This window comes from Canis lupus, chromosome 24 (assembly GCF_048164855.1).
Source record: "Canis lupus baileyi chromosome 24, mCanLup2.hap1, whole genome shotgun sequence".
Classification (NCBI taxonomy): domain Eukaryota; kingdom Metazoa; phylum Chordata; class Mammalia; order Carnivora; family Canidae; genus Canis; species Canis lupus.
The window spans coordinates 47,005,275-47,022,385 of NC_132861.1; the positions used below are offsets into that span (position 1 = coordinate 47,005,275).

The 17,111-nt window shown below is 49.0% G+C and overlaps 1 protein-coding gene across 10 annotated transcripts in view; it reads left to right on the forward strand.

Moving 5' to 3' along the window:
• The window catches only part of MROH2A (maestro heat like repeat family member 2A), a 47,451-nt gene that overhangs the window by 18,782 nt on the left and 11,558 nt on the right, over nt 1-17,111 (forward strand). For 9 of the 10 annotated variants that reach the window (XR_012016766.1, XM_072796757.1, XM_072796759.1 and 6 more), the window contains 11 exons: nt 174-226; nt 679-786; nt 6,041-6,160; nt 6,404-6,526; nt 7,740-7,892; nt 9,139-9,261; nt 10,232-10,311; nt 11,731-11,839; nt 12,650-12,745; nt 15,510-15,614; nt 16,682-16,805. Coding sequence is in view for 9 of the 10 variants with exons in the window: in XM_072796757.1 (XP_072652858.1) it covers nt 174-226; nt 679-786; nt 6,041-6,160; nt 6,404-6,526; nt 7,740-7,892; nt 9,139-9,261; nt 10,232-10,311; nt 11,731-11,839; nt 12,650-12,745; nt 15,510-15,614; nt 16,682-16,805 (1,194 nt within the window). In the remaining variant the exon portion in view is untranslated. The remainder of the gene's footprint in view (nt 1-173; nt 227-678; nt 787-6,040; nt 6,161-6,403; nt 6,527-7,739; nt 7,893-9,138; nt 9,262-10,231; nt 10,312-11,730; nt 11,840-12,649; nt 12,746-15,509; nt 15,615-16,681; nt 16,806-17,111) is intronic. The other variant, XM_072796758.1, reaches the window with a different exon arrangement.

Here is a 17,111-nt window from a genome sequence, read left to right on the forward strand (position 1 = left end):
GAACCAAAGCTCAAGGTGGACCAGTATGGCTTATTTAGGTCCTTGGGGGCGTGGGGAGGGACATGCAGTGTGTGCTGAGCCCAACTATGGAGGGCTTTAAATGCCTGACTAAGGAGGCTGATCCAGAGGGGAGCAGCAGAAGAAAGTAGCATATGTGGACCTTCTTTCTGCAGAACATACCGAGTTTACTTGGAATCAGAAGACCTGGGAGGACAAGCTAATTCAAGTAAAGATATGATCCAGCTTGCTGAGGTTGGGTAGGGAGAAAGGGGAGGGGTGCATGGGAGGATGCTTGGTGGGGTTGGCATGTGGAGAGTTTAGGAGTCCCTAAAGGACACTTCTCCTTCTGTCAGAGAAGACTTGGGGAGTACCAGGCATGTCCACAGCTATATCTGTCAGCAGGGGAGAACAGAGAGCCTTCTATCCTGGGGAACCAAGTGTTCAGGAAAGCAGCACAGCAGGGACTCTCCTGCCTCCAGCCCAAAAGCCACAGCTGCTCCCCGGTCCACAGAATGTTAGCTCTGGGTCAGGGTTCAGTGGGTCGAGCAATTTAGGAATTGGGGAAGGGGGTTGGAGAGGGTGAGTCACAGCTCAAGGTCACACAACACTCCTGGAGCCTGGGAGAGAACAGGACTGGGGGCCTTTGGCATTGCCCACCGACGTCTTTTGCCTCCTCAGTTTCTGAGAAACTCCCTTAAGAAGACCCGAGGTTCCAACTGGAGCTTGCGTCTGAGCAAAGAGCTGAACAACCAGATCGAAAGCTTCGATAGCCCCTCCCTGGAGAAGGTTTGTGTTCACAGTGTCAGGGCAACTCAGACAGGGAGAGGACTCCAGGGATGGTGGAATGGAGGCTCAGACTGTGTGAGACCAGCTGCACCTGTGGCTGTCTACAGGGTCCTGGGAGGAGAAGTGGGTGATTTAGGCCAGTGGGTTTTTGTGTCTTGTTTTGTTCTTCTCTAAGAACCTGCCTTGTTGAAGCTGGGGTGGAGGGTGGGGTGGTCCTTTCTTCAGTCTTCCTGATTCTCTCACTTCACTCTCCACCTGAACTGGTCTCCTAGCAGAGTGCAACAGACAAGGATCCAGATGTCTGAACAGGTTTTGGCAAATAGTGAAAATGATGAGGATGACATTGAATTACAGAAGGGGGCTGAGGGGTTGTTGAGTTCTAGCTCACCAGTGAAGACGATGAAGCCAGGAGGGGGCAAAGAAAGAGTAGGCAAGCTAAGATTTGGAGCAGCACCTTCAACTGTCCCCACCCCCACTGGCAGGTTGTTGGATGTCATTGTGTACACCTGACCCATCTAGCTACTGGCTCATGACCATGTGTGTCTTTATGACCTAAAGACCTTTAAGACCTAAAAAGGTCTTTATGAAACTTGGAACATTGTTGAGAGAAGTCAGAGGTCTCAATTAACAGAAAGGATCCCATATTCACAAATTGGAATATGATATGGTCAAGATGGCACAACTCCCCAAATCTCTCTACAGATTCATTTTGACCCCTGTCATAAACCATAGCCGGCCTTTCCCTCTTTGTCTTTTTTTTTTAAAGATATTTGTTATTTATTTATTTATTTATTTATTTATTTATTTATTTATTTATTTATTTTTTAATGAGAGACACACACAGAGAGAGGCAGAGACACAGGTAGAAAGAGAAGCAGGCTCCATGCAGGGAGCCCAATGTGGGACTTGATCCCAGGACTCTGGGATCATGCCCTGGGCCAAAGGCAGGCGCTAAACGGCTGAGCCACCCAGGGATCCCCCTCTTTGTCTTTTTTTAGAGGTTGACAATCTGATCCTAAAATTCATGTGGGAATACAAGAATATAAAGTCTTGCAATATCAAGACTTCTTACACACAACTACAGTAAACAAGACAATGTAGTACTGGCATAAGGATGGGTAGACAGATTGATGCAATAGAATCGAGAGTGCAGAAATAAACCTCACATTTACTGTCAGCTGCTTTTGGGCAAAGTCTTCTTGGATATGACACCAAAAGCACAAGTGAGGAAAGAGAAAATAGATAAATTAGACATCATCAAAACTAAAAATTCTTATGCTGAAAATCATGCCATCAAGAAAGTGAAAAGACAACTCCTAGGATGCGAGAAAATATTTGTAAATTAAGTCCTTGATAAGGGACTTGTATCTAGAGTATACAAAGAATTCTTATCACTCAATAACAAAAAGTCAAGTCAGTTTAGAAATGGGCAAACGATATGAACAGACATTTCTTCAAAGAAAGTACACACATGGTGAGTAAGCATATGAAAAAAATGTTAAAGATTATCACCATTAGGGAAAATGCAAATCAAAGCCCCCAAGGACATATTACCTCATACCCACTAGGATGGCTGTGATAAAAAAAGCAGATAATAACAAATATTGGCCAGAATGTGGAGAAATTCAAACACTCATCTATTGCTGGTGTGAATGGAAAACCAGTTTCTTGAAGTATTAAATACAGAGTTACCATATGATCTGGGAATTCCACTCTGAGTTGTATATGCCTAGGGGAAACAGAAACATAAACCCACACAAAAATGTGTACATAAATGTTCACAGTAGGAGTGTTCACATAGCCAAAAAGTAGAAGTAGCCCAAATGCCCACCAATGGATGAAAAGACAAACAAAAAGCACAAAATATGGTCTATTCATACAATGGAATATTATTCAACCATTAAAGGGAATGAAGTACAGAAAGGATGACCCTTGAGGACATCATGCTAAATGATAGAAGCCAGACTCAAAGGAATGCAAACCACCACATACTTATTATAACATTCCATTTACTTGAAATGTCCAGAATAGGCATCTTCTTAAGCATCTACAGTAAGTAGATCAGTGGTTGCCAGAGGCTATGGGAAATGTGCAGTGACTGCCAACAGGTATGAGATTTCTTTGTGTGTTTGGAGGAGTGATAAAAATGTTCTAAGTTTAAATTGTGCTGATGGTTGCACAACTCTGTGACTAGACTGTTGAATTTGTAGACCTTAAATGGGTTAATTTTATGGTATGTAAATTATATCTCAATGAGATGTCTAAGAAAAGGTTTTTACAGGTGTCAACCAAAAATTGTGTTTGCTCAAAGAGATAGATAGCCTTTATAGCCTGTATGTAAAATAACAAAAAGCAGGGCTATCTTACAGATAATCTTCTTTGTGGGTATAAGATCTTATCCAATGTCAATTTAAGGACAATGACCATTCACAAGAATGTTGTATGCAGGATGTGAGGGCAATCTGGCTGTGACATGTGTCACCTCATTGATTGCCAGAGTTGATTTGGCTGATCTGGCTGGCTAGCTGGGTATCTCCATCCTCCCTCACTGCTTCATGTGCGTCTCCCTCGAAGCTGCATGCCTGGTCAAGGAGGATGACCTTCCCCAGTAGAGGAGGACTGTTTCTTGGTCATGGGTATACAAATACCTGTGCTCCCCTGCTAGAACTTCCAAACAAGCTCTCAACGTCCTTTTTAAGGAGAACATAGGGCAGTCAAGCTTCCAAGACTCCAGACACATCCAAACAAAGCGATACATGTGGCAGTCGCCTTTCTTTTAAAAGGACACAAAATGAGATGCCTAGTGGCTCAGTGGTTGAGCATCTTCCTTTGGCTCAGGTTGTGATCACGGGGTCCAGGGATGGAGTCCCCCACTGGGCTCCCTGCGAGGAGTCTGCTTCTCCCTCTGCCTGTGTCTCTGCCTCTCTCTCTGTGTCTCTCATGAATAAATAAATAAAATCTTTTTTAAAAAAAGGAAGTTGTATATGATATTCAATAAGCAAATGTGTGGAATTCAACCTTATTTCAATAGATCACCTAGCCTAGGGAAAGTATATCAATAAGTAGGATTTTACTGGCTTAGAAAACTTAAGGAGGCACAGTTGGATACAGAACTTCACCAGGACTGTCCTATCTCTTCTTGGCTCAGCTGGCACCCTCCAGGTAGGAGCAGGGTGGCCACCAGGAGCCTCCAGACTTACAGTCCCAGGTGTAGGATCCAGTCTTCTCCCAAAATTGATATGCAGAAATCATTATCTTTCCCACATTCAAATAAAACAAAAATACAATATAATGAGAAAAGATCCCATTCCGAGTAGCAACACAATGTAAATACGTAATTGAATAAATTATTGCCTATATGATATGTGTGGAACCAGTGTGAGGAACAAAAAATGACAAGGAGGGGCAGGAACACTGAGAGAAATGGGATGACATTGACACAATCTTTGTTGTTGGCTGGGAAGTCTCAACGTTGGAAAGCCGTCCATGTTTCTCAAATTAATCTGCCATACAACATACTCCCCGTCAAATTCCCAAAAGGAGCTTTTGTGGAAATTGGGTAATTTTATGGAATTTGACTAGATTGTGTCCAAGTTCATCTGAATGACCGAGTGGAAGAGAATAGCTAGGAACATATCGACAATAAAGTTCACGAAGGAAGGATTTACTCTCTCGGAACAGATCAAAGATTTAAGTGTACAAAATGAAAGAAAACCGTGGAACAACTAGGAGAATATATCAATGAATATTTTTTTAAAATCTTGATGTGGAGTAGGCCTTCATATGCATGAAAGACAGCCAAGAAAGGCAAAGGAAGTGAAAGACACTTTCCTCTGTGAAAATGAACAATTCCTGTGTGACAAAGTCACAATATAAAATCAAAAGAGAACGAAGACTTTAGGGGGAAAACAAAGCAGTAGAGTGATCTGCTGGTTGAGGCCTCTGGTATGCGAGCCTCAAGAAAGGAGCCTCAGATCATGCTCGATTTTTTTTTTTTTAAAGATTTTATTTATTTAGAGTGAGTGGGGGTGGGTGGGGAAGGGGCAGAGGGAGAGAATCCTCAAGCTGACTCTGAGTTGAGTGCAGAGCCAGATGCTGGCCTTGATCTCATGACCCCAAGACCATGACCTGAGCTGAAACCAAGAGTCAGGTGCTTGGCCAGCCTGGCTACCCAGGCACCCCAGATTTTATTTTATTTTATTTTGCAGATTTTAAATCCTGCTTCTATCTCCTCCTCCTTGCATTTTCATCTCCCAAAACGGCAACCATATCTACCATCTGGAGTTGCCATGTGGGTTAAATGAAATAAGACGTGTTTGTTCTTGTTGTTTTTCCAAACCTACACATGAGGCTCTTATGGATAAAAGAGAAGACAGGGGAAATAAGCCAACAGGAAATGGGGCAAGAATACAGGCAGGGAAAACTATGGAAAGAGCTCAGATGTCCATAGATAGATGAATGGATAAAGAAGATGTGGGATATGTTTACAATGGAATACTACCCAGCCATCAAAAAAAAAATGAAATCTTGCCATTTGCAATGTCATGGATGGAACCAGAGTGTCTTATGTTAAGTGAAATGAGTCAACCAGAGAAAGACAATCATCATACGATCTCACTCATATGTGGACTTTAAGAAACAAAACAGAGGATCATAGGAGAAGAGAGGGAAAAATAAGACAAAAATCAGAGACGGAGACAAACCATAGGAGACTCTTAGCCATAGGAAACAAACTGAGGGTCACTGGAGAGAAGGTGGGTGGGGAGATGGGGTAACTGGGTGATGGGCATGAAGGAGGGCACAGGATGTAATGAGCACGGGGTGTTATATAAGACCGATGAACCACTGACCTCTACCCTCAAAACCAATAATACACTATATGTTAATCAGTTGAATTTAAATTAAAAAAATAAATAAAAGGAATACATGCAGGGATTCGGAGACTGGATCGTGAGAACGTGCGAAGTTGTTCAGCATGGCTAATCGGCAGGTGCTCTTAGATTGGTTAGTGTGAGTGAAAATTGGTTCAACCTCTATAGGGGTGAATAATTTGGCCACTATTTATAATACACTTCCCTGCACGCAGTCCAGCCCTCCACAATAACCTGCACATTTAAAGACTCGACGAAATGCACAGATATCTGTGCACCAAAACAAAAAGCCTCGAGTGTGAGGCAGGGGAATCCCCATGACGGCAACCCCTGGAGGGCGGAGCAGAGAGGCCTGAAGCTCCCCTGCCCCTCTGCCTCTCCAGGGCTTTCTGTATCGGGCCCTGGGCTTCACGCTGGCCATGGGCCTGGAGGCCGACAAGGTGGAGGTGCTGCTGCTGGAGCTGCTGTACAAGACAGACTACAGCAACGACTTTGACCGGGAGGTGAGGGTGCCCGGCAGCCCCCTCCTACCCACCGGACCCCTCTGGACCCTCGGGGTTATGGGCATGTGCTTACTTGTGAGTGCATGAGTGCCTGCATGCTTATGCGTGTACTGGAGTGTGTGTGTGCATGTGTGTGCACAGGTGCGTCCGTGTGCATGCCTGTGTGTATGTGTACCTGTGCGGGCTCCTCTTCCGGCCCCTGCCCGCCGCCCTCAGCCCAGCTGGCTGGGTCTCTCCCTGCAGGGCGTGATTCTGTGCTTTGGCCTTTGTGCCCGTGGCCAGGTGAAGACTGTGCTGAACGTGCTCCATGACTTCGAGGAGAGGATCCAGGAGTCGGAGCAGTCCTGGCAGATCGGCGCTTGGCGGGTAAGCGTCAGGGCTCCGGGGGCCTCGTAGACCAGTGCTTTCAGCACCCAGTCGAGGTCCTCGCTAGATCTCAACAGCAAACTCCCCTCAGTGTCACCCGGAGGCCTCCTCCACCAAAGCTTTTGCTGTTGGATGATCTCAAGAACACAGAGTGGGCCTTTCCAGGACCCAGATATTACAAAGGAGTGCCCACCGGGGGCTCCTCAGAGCAGCGGCAGCAGCGCCCCTGGGTGCTGGTGAGAATGCAGCGTCCCAGGCCTCACCCCCACCCAGGTGAAGAAGCTGCTCAGGGAGCGCTCAGTGGGTACTTCCCACGTGTCGGGAGCTCTGCCTCAGTGGATCAATGGGAGTGGGGTGGAGAGGCTACCCTGCCCTCTGCCCCATAGAGGAGAATGCTGCAGCTTGTCCCAAGGTGTGCAGCTGGCCAGCGGTGAAGCCAGGAGCTGGACCTCTGGAGGCTGCCCCTCTCTGCCACAGGACACAGAGCCGCAGGCTGGCTGAGGCCCCAGTGGGCAACCATCCAGAGTCATTGGTGCCCCGGACTTTGGCCTTGACCTGGAACCCTTGCCCTGGGGGTCTGGCAGTCTGGATGGAGAAAGTCAAGTGCATCTCAGGCTTTTACCCCAGCTTCTCCACAAAGCAGGACCTGAGGCAGGGATTTCTATAGAGGCCTGGCAGGGCATGGGCATGGGCACCCCTGCCCGCCCTGCATGGGGGTTTGGTGGCCCGCAACACCGCATCTCGGGCTGCTTATTCCCACTGGATTCCCAGTATCAGGAGAGCCCCGGGCCGGAGCAGGTGGCTGGCATGTGAGGGTATGGAGGAGTGTATGGGTGGCCTCGTTTAGGGGCGTCCACACAAACCACCTGCTCACAGCTAACAGGTGCTGCGGGCATCGGCCGCTGGACTGGAGCCTCCCTGGGCTGGGCCCTCGTGTGAGTTGCTCACCCCTGTGTACCCGGCACCTGGCAAGTAGTAGGTGCTCAAGAAAGATATGTTGAATGAATGAATAAATGAATGAGGATCTGAGGCACCCAGAAAACTCTCAGTTGAAGCACCTTCTGCTGACTCTATGGCTCCTTCGGCCATGCGCCCAGAGACTGTCCACGCGCAGTTGGGGCGGCCTTGCTACCTCTCAGAGAGGCAAGTTGAGCAAGACCCCTCTTCCCACACACACATCCGGTGGTTCTTCCTCTCCTCGTTGGGCTCACAGAAGGACCATCCCTGGAGGCGGGAGACAGTGAAGAGTGCCCTCATGGTGATATACAGCTGCGTGGCCTCGTACTGCCACCCCCAGATGCTCCTCACCCACGTGGACAACCCCATCACGGCCAAGATCATTCACCACTACTCCAGCAGCTGCCAGGTAACCCCAGATGCCACAGCGCCACATCCAGAGCCAGGCTGGCAGAGTCACAGTCACCTGCCTCACTATCTGAGCACCCCAACCCCGCCCAGCAGACAGCCAGGACTCCTACCCGACGCTCAGCGTTTGGGAAGCCCATTGCCTCAGGCTGGTGCTCTCTGCTGCAGGGGGGAGAAGGGGGACAGCCTTTCCCCCACGGTGCTGGGGGGGGGGTGAGGGCAGGTCCCAGAAATCACAAGAGGAGCACCCCCTCTTCCCAGCCTCACTCCCTCCCTCCCTCTGCCCTTGACTCCACTCCCTCCCCTCCTGACATCTGACCCAAGCCCTTTACCAAGGGACAAGAAGTGGGGCTGTCCTCAGGGATGCAAAGGGACTTGCTACTTTCTTGGAATGGCAAGGAAGAAGAAATACAGGATAAAGCAAAAATTATTTTAAATAATTAATAATTGAGTACATGTGACTTGTGCCACCGTCCCCACCGGTCGTCTCCAGTGCTCTTTGTCTTCTAGGCCTAGACTGTGCAGCCACCGGCCGATATGCCCACACCCCCTGTCCCCAGCCCCTGCAAGCCCCACTCTACCCTTGGCCTCTAATGAATTTGACTCACAGAGCATTCGTCTTTTTATGACTGGCTTGCTTCATTTAGCATAATGTCCTCAAGGCTCCTCCATGTTGTCAAAGCAAAAACAATAAAAAAAAAAAAAAGGATTTTATTTATTTATTCATGAGAAACACAGAAAGAGAGGGGCAGAGACACAGGCAGAGGGAGAAGCAGGCTCCCTGTGGGAGCCCGACGCGGGACTCGATCCCAGGACCCCAGGATCACAACCTGGGCCAAAGGCAGATGCTCAACCACTGGGCCACCCAGGCGCCCCAACAAAAATGATTTTATCTCAACTTATTCGGTCCCTTTGGCGACCCACGGGGCTTGGTGTCCTGGCATTGCTGTCGTCAGGCACAGGTGTGGGGGGGCTGGAAGGAGGTGGCGTTTTCAGAGGGGCGCAGGAGCACTCCGCCTTGTCCAGCCCCCCGCTGGCACCCTGGCCATGTGGCAGACGCCCGGCCCAGGGGCTGAAGGACAGAAGGAGGCCTGCCATCTCGCGGAGCGCCCCTGGCACTGCCTCTCCTTGGGCGCGGAGGACCGGTCCTTACGCAGCAGCAGGGTGCTGACCAGGGCTGCGGCCTGGGGGCTTCGGGCCCACTCACGACGTGCTCCTGCTATTCCCTCTTCTTGGTTTGGGTTCAGGACATCTGTCTCAAGATGGCCTTCATGAAGAGTGTGATGCAAGTCACCAAAGCCATCAAAAACATCAAGGACCTGGAGGATTTCCAATTTGCCCAAAAGATGACTCTGACGGGCATTATAACGGTAGGCTGGGTGGGGGCTTCCTTGGTCCTGGGCGGTCTGGGGGTCTCATGCCTGCCGGCTTCTCCGTGGTCAGAGGTTTCCAGAGGTTCTGAGGGCATCTGAGGGGACATGGAGGTGCCGTGGGGGGCGGGGGGGTGTCACAGGAGTCCCTCCCTATCTCAATTGTGCTTCGGTCCAACTGTAGGATTTCTGAGTATGAGATTTGTCCATCTGACAAAGGGTATGATGGGCCAGGGATGCGCTAGTGCCTGGAGGTGGCTGGTTCAGAGTGGGCAGAAGGAAGCCCACCGGGCCGCCCCTCTGTCACCTGGTGTTTCTCCACAGCAGGGATCTAGGGGGTGGGCTCCGTGGCAGGAGGGTCTGAAAGCTCTTTGTGCACAGAGCTTCAGTAAGGTCTAGAAAGCGTCAGCTGCCTGAGGGTAAGAAGCCATGGCAGAGGCAGTGGAGTTCTGGGCAGCTACTGTCCTTTGTCCCCAGACACACACCCCCCACCCCCCCGCCCCGCCAGTGCCTTCTAAAGCTGTGGTCCCTGGAAAGCATTGGAGGCTGTCCCCGAGGGAGGTGAGGTTTGGAGAAGGAAATGAACCCTTGTTCCAGCCCAGGGACATAGGCTGTCCGTGTGCCATCTCATGCTACACGAGGGGCACAATCTGGTGAAACAGGCCTTGTCTGACACGTGATGGCTCAGGCAGGGGAAGGGGTTTGCCCAAGGACACACAGCAAGCAGGCGGCAGGCCTGAGTGAGCAGCCCTGGCCTGTCTGGAGCCCTGCTGCTTCCCACACCAGATTTTGCTGCTTCCCCTACAATGCTAAAGGCCAAGTGATCCTAAAAACAGAGAATGTGGTATGGGGTGTCAGCACCCCATGCAGTGCCAGGCCCTGGGCACTAGCCCTGGGGGTGCCGCTGTCTCCACGCTCACTGGCCTCACTGGCGGGCCCTGGATGGCTCATTCTCTGCTGTGCCGGGCAGGCCACCATCAAGGAAGAACCCACCGACAGCCTGGTTTCTCCCGTGCGGACGATGGCGATGGAGGCCCTCTCGCACCTGAGGTGAGCTGGGCCCCTGTTTGGGCCCCAAGTATCTCTGAGGGTTGGGGCAGAGTCTGAGACCACCCCTCAGTGCTCCTTGGTCGGTGGGGGGGTGGTCACCTACTTTGCCTCCCCATCTCTGTAGCAGGGGCCCTGGGTGGCCGCTCTTGGGGCAGTGGGCCACCCGGGGAGGTGGGGTCTGCTTCCGCCAGGTCTTTTCCATAATTTTAGCAATATTTCCAGTTGGGCTCTTCTGGGTTGGGAGGTGACTGGCAGGTGGGTAGGCTGTTCTTTGGTCCATTAGGGGATATTTTGAGCAAGAAATCATATGGCACTGGATAGGGTAGCAGGGGGATGGCATCCTTCTAGTTGGGTTGGGCAGGGATCAAAGAATTTAATTGTTGATGCTTTATGATACAGTTAATATAAAGTAATATAATACCCCAGGCTTGCCTTCCTGGAGCCGTCCATTCACTGGGGCGAAATGGGGGAGGGAGGAAGAAGTTATGAACATTAGTATCTGAAGTGGTTGGGTGTTGGGTGGTCTCTGGGAATTCTTCACCTGTGGGGTAAAACGAATGCCTACAGAAGGAATAATAGGGCAGAGCTGTGTATTAATGCATGAATAAGCAGGAAAAAAATCTAGGACCAGAGAAAGGGGGTCCACTAACAAGTTATAATTTTGTCGATACAAGAGGGGCGATCAGAAGGTGCTGGCATCTGACACAAAATAACAGGATTTAGGTAGGAATTGGAAGCTCCAGGCAGGGCAAAATACAGGATATCTTTGGGGGGCAGGTGTTTAAAGTTAAGTAGAATGGTAGCTGATACCCTGGCTCCACCCCACATCTTTATATAAGGATCCCTGGAGTCTGGATGTGGCCCCTGGGCACCTCGGAGCTTCTCTAGGTGATGCTAGAATGCACCTAGGCTTGAGAACTATTGATGAAGAAATAGGAGAAGAATGAGTTAGCAGGCATCAAGCAGCCAGCTTCCACCCCTGAGAGTTCATTAAATCTCAGATGGCTGAGCTCCACTCCGAGTTTTTGATTCAGTAGCTCTGAGGTAGGGCCAGAGAATTTGCATTTCTCGGAAGTGCCAAAAACCCTTGGGTCAGGGCCAGCCTGGGAGGCGGAGTCTATGGTTATGGCCGGGGAGGAGTCATGGAATGTTTCCAAGCAGCAGAGGGACAGGCTCAGAGTAGGCAACAAGGAGGAGAGCTGCCTGTGGGCCCCTGCGTCTCCCCATCAGTCACAGACACAGTCACTGGAGGGGAGCCAGGGCCCCTGGGGAGGGAGGGATGCATGCCTGCACCCGCCGCCGGGGAAGCTGTCTTCTCCCTCATTCTGTGCCATGCCTCTGCACCCTGGACTGGGCAGTGGGGTGGCAGGGTCTCAACTCCCTTCTGACCCTTCCTCTTGTCCCTTCTTCTTTCCTTAGCAATCTGAAGCCTTTCTACTCCATGGAGGAAAACAATGAGCTGATGGATATCAGTATTCACTCTGTAATTTCTCTCCAACCCCCAGCAGAGGACAATGAGTCCATTCAGGTAGGTCCCTCTGGGCTGCCTCATTTTCCGGGTCAGGACTTGGAAGCTTACAACAACTTGGGCAGTGCTGAGAGCACGCCGCCTTGAACCACCTGTGAGTGGTTAAGGGCAGCAAAGTGCAGTAGGCCCTATTAGTTAGTGTAAGGTAACGTTAGCTGCTGTAACAGCTAAACCCTGAAATCTCCATGGTTTAATAAGGAGACAGTTTATTTCTCACTCAAGTGAAGTCCAGCTGGCAATAGGGGTGGAGATGGAGCTGCTGCATGCAGTTATTTGGGAACCAGGCTGACAGAGGCCCTACTATCTTTAGTGCATGGCCTAAGGTCCCTTGGGATACTGATATCCAGCCTAGAGTGGAAGAGAAAGAGTATGGATGGAGGCTTTATGAGCCACTCTGCACCTTTCACTGGCCAGAACTCAGTCAAATGCCATGCCCAAATGCAAGGGGTGCTGGGAAATGTAGTTCCTGACTAGTTGCCTGTTTCCCAGCAACAATGTGGAAAAGGAGGACAAACCTTTTGTGAACAGGTAGCCATCTCTGCTTCAGTGTCCTAGTCCCAGATGAGGAGTCAGAAGAACTGGGTGGTGGGGGTTCATTTTCTTTCTTTGTAAAATGGGTTCCTCTTTAGAGGTGGTCTCGTATGTCACATGAGAATATAGGTATTAAGAACCCAGTCTGAGCTGAAGTAAAGGGGTGAGTTTCAAACCATCTCATACTTCTCAACCCTGACATGGATCCTTGCAGCGTCCTGGTGGGTGGCTGTGCATGTCCCCTCATTGCTGCTGGGTACTCTCCTCTCTTGGCCACAGACCCTGTATGCGAATGCGATGCATGCCCTGGAGCAGCTGATGGAGGGTCTCATGCAGAGGCAGCTGGACCCCAAGGGGCTGCAGGAGATGGTACACGTGAGTTCCCTGGTGGAGGGCCAGGAGCCAGGGATGGCCACCCCTCCCAGAAAGCTGGCCTCATGGTCAGATTCTATGGAAAACAAGGGTATGCATTAAAAATTGTTTCACTAATTTTATTTTTTTATTTTTCATTCTTTTTAAAAGATTTTATTTTTTTATTCATGAGAGACACAGAGGCAGAGACACAGGCAGAGGGAGAAGCAGGCTCCATGTAGGGAGCCCGATGTGGGACTCAATCCCGGGACTCCAGGATCACACCCTGGGCTGAAGGCAGGTGCTAAACCACTGAGCCACCCAGGGATCCCACAGTAATTTTATTTTGATAAAATTTCAGATTCACTGAAAACTTGCAAGGAACTCCTGTATACCCTTCACCCAGATTCACAATTGTTAATCGTTTGCCACATTTCCTTTTTTTTCCTCTTTGTCTTCCCTTCTCTTGTTTTACACACCACCACACTTTTGAACCATGAAAGTTGGTTGCAGACGTCGAAAACAAAAACACCTGGTATAACAACAGTACAATGAGCAAAATGGGGAATTGTGATGTTGACACAATGCTGTATTCTAATCTATGGCCAATATTCAAATTCCATGAATTATCCCAATAATACCCTTTATAGCTCTTTTCCTTGATCCAGGATCTAAGCTGGATTACACAGTGCATTTATTTACCACATCTCTTTAATCTCCCTTAATCCAGAACAATTCCTCAATCTTCCATAATCTTGGCATTTTTTGAGGGGTATTGTCTAGTTTTTATTTTTTAAAGATTTTATTTATTTACTCATGAGAGACAAAGAGAGAGGCAGAGACACAGGCAGAGGGAGAAGCAGGCTCCATGCAGGGAGCCCGATGTGGAACTCGATCCAGGGTCTCCAGGATCAGGCCCTGGACTGAAGGCAGAGCTAAACCGCTGAGTCACCCGGGCTGCCCTAGTTTTTTTTTTTTTTTTTTTTTTTTTTAATTGGGTTGTTTGCTTTCTTATTATTGAGTTTTCAGAGGTTTTATATATTTTGAATTCAAGTCCCTATCAGATATATGATTTACAAATATTTTCCTCCCATCCTTGACTTGTATGTTCATTGATTTCACAGTGTCTTTTATTTTTTTTTATTTTTATTTATTTATTTTTTAAGGAAGTGCTCTTTATTTAATTTTTATTTTTTATAAGATTTTATTTATTTATTCATGAGACACAGAGAGAGAGAGAGAGGCAGAGGGAGAAGCAGGCTCCATGCGGGGAGTCCAACATGGGACTCGATCCTGGGTCTCCAGGATCACACCCCAGGCTGCAGGCAGCACTAAACTGCAGTGTCACCAGGGCTGCCCCACAGTGTCTTTTAAAGAACAGAAGTATTACAATGTTAATGAAGTCTAATTTGCCTTTTGTTTTCTTTTTTTTAAAAAAAGATTTTATTTATTTATTCATGAGAGACACAGAGAGGCAGAGACACAGGCAGGAGGAGAAGCAGGCTCCAGGCAGGAAGCCCGATGTGGGACTCGATCCCAGGACTCTGGGATCAGGCCTTGAAGCTGGAAGCAGATGCTCAACCGCTGAGCCACTCAGGCGCCCCTGGTTTCGATGTTTTATGTAAGAAATCTTTGCCTGGTCACAGAAGTCACAAAGATTTTCTTTTAGGAGTTTGTAGTTTCAGGTTTCACAAGTAAGTCTAGGATATAGTTTAAGTTTTATATGTGGTGTGAAGTATGGATCCAAGTTTGTTTGTTTGCTTGTGCACAGACAACCAGCTGTTCCAGTTCCATTTGTTGGAAAGACTTTTCTCCATTGAATTATCTTTGCATTTTTGTCAAAAATCAACTGACCACGTATGCATGGACCTGTCTCTGGCACCTCTTCTGCTTTGTTGACCTATTTCTTTATCTTTGCACCAATGCCATCCCATCCTGATTACTGTAACATAATAAACCTTGGAAACAGGAGCAGATAGTATGAGTCCACTGACTTTGTTTTGTTTTTGCTGCTGTATCCCATAAATATCCATATGTTGTGTTCTCATTTTGTTTCAATACAGAGTACATTTTAATCTCTCTTCTGATTTCTTCTTTCACCCAAATGTTTGAAGATTTTCCAGAGATCTTCCTGTTTTTCATCCCTAATTTAAATCCATTGTGGTCTGAGGACACACTCTGTATAATTGGAGTCCTTTTAAATCAACCCAGACTTACCTTGTTGCACAGAGTGGTCTATCTTGGTGAGTGTTCTGTGTGCACTTGCCTACTGCTTCAGGTCAAGGGTTCCTAAGTATTAGGCCAAGCTGGCTGGTCGGGTTGTTCAAGTTTTCCCTGTCCTTCCTGATTTTCTGTCTTCTTGTTCCACCAGTTTCTAAGAAAGAGGTACTGAAATCTCTGACTCTCACTATGGATTTATATTTTCTTCAGTTGTGGTAGTTTTGCTTCATACATTGTTAAGCTCTGTCACTGTGTGTGTGAACATTTAGGCCCTGGAGTGCAAGGCAGGCTATGCTTCTGGACCTTTCACCCACAGACAGACATTTGGAATAAGGCCAAACCCGTCAGCCAAGCGCCATCTTGGTCAGGATAATGGGGACACAGTCTCTGCCCTCTGCCTCATCTCCCTCATGGAGGTGCCTGGAAAGAGAATGAGAGGCTTCCAGAACCACCCAACACCTCTGAAATTCAGACTCTGAGTGGAGAGACGAGGCGGACAATAGCTGGCCAGGAAAGGCTGGCCTTGGGATTTTAATGGCGTCTTCTGTGTTCTGGCCTCTACCCATAGCTCCTGGAAAAGTGGATCTTGTCGGAGAAAGAAGGGGAGCGGGAGAAGGCCACAAACCTCCATCTCCATCTCATGCAGATCTACGTGCAAAGCATCGGTGTCTGCGTGAGTCCTGGAGCCCCCAATCCCCCAGCCTGCTGCTCTGGCACCCACAGAAGAGTTCCTGTCTCTATTCATGAGAAGAGGGCACACTTTCAAAATCAAGTTCTGCCCCCTGAAGAGTCCCTTGGGAAGAGGCTGTCTCATTTGGGAATGGCAGAGGAGGCCCCACTAGGAGCTAGCCCTGAGGCTCTGGGGATGCTGAGAGAGGGGTGGGCCATGGCTCAGCATGGATCCAGGCTCACATAGCAGTGAGGGCCCTCTTTAAGAAAAAGAGCACACACTTAGGAAATACCACATTGGTTAGGAGAGTAAATATCTACTTAGAACAAGAAAATAAACCACTACAAAATTACAAATTTTATAAAACTTGACAAGCACTTGAACATCACAAAATCTGGGAAAGCAATGAGGTATTTTTGTTGATTAACAATCTGACCCACCTTGATGAGACCTCTCTTTGTACATTTGTTGGCCTCATGCTCTTTGACTTCCTAGTCTTCAGTGATGGTGTTGGGAGGATGGTCTCCCTGGGGTGTGGGGGCCGGTGTGTGATGAGAACTAGATGAGCAGTACTCCTGGTGGTCTGGGAGTGCCATTCAGGTGGAGACCCAGGCCCAGCAAAGTGAAGCCAGAGCCTAGCCTCATGCTAGCTTTGAGGTCAGATACTGTACAGAATATATCATCTGGATTCTTGGACACAATTCTCAACATCCCCCTGGAGGAGGAGGCACCATGGTTATCTCCCCTTTACAGATGAGGAACATAAGGGCGCAAGTCTAAGTACCCTGCCCAGGTCACACATCTAGTGAGCAGGGGAGGCCAGATTTAATCCCAGGGCTCAATTACAGGAACAAGGCAGGAGCCCTGATTATAAAACCTGGGCCTGTGGACAGAAAGGCAAGTCCTGAGCCAGACTCCTGGGATCCTGGCTACTGAGCCTCCAGGGTCTCTGCTGGGGTGCTTTCGAGCAGGGCTCACTCTCTCTGGTTGCCTGTTACACTGTCCCTGGACAGCACCAGGTGTGCATGAGTGGACAGAGGGTGTGAGCCTTGAGGTCTCCTGTCCCTCAGATCCCCCTGAAGCTGGGGCAGTTTGGCATGCTGGTGGGACTCATGGCCCCTTGTACCTGTGACTCCCACAGAAGAACTCGCATAGCCTCAATGGATGTCCTGTCCAGCCTGCTGGATCTCCATGGTATGGGGAAGGCGAGACCCAGGACATGGATGTTGGGAGGGAGGTCTGACAGCAGGGGTGTCAGCTGTGGGGCTATCCTGGGGGGAACATGACCTCTTTGTATAGACAAATAAGGGTGGCCAGCAGAGATGGTGGAGAGGGTGCAGAGCTTGCTCAGAGGCCATGGAAGTTTCCAGAAGGACAAGCTCACTGGTTTGGCACAACTCATTGAGGGCATGTCCTGGGTACTAAGGGGCTCCCTGGGAAAAGATCAGCTCACAGATACCCAGGACACAGTAGAAGGAACCAGAGATGAGCTCAGGGGCT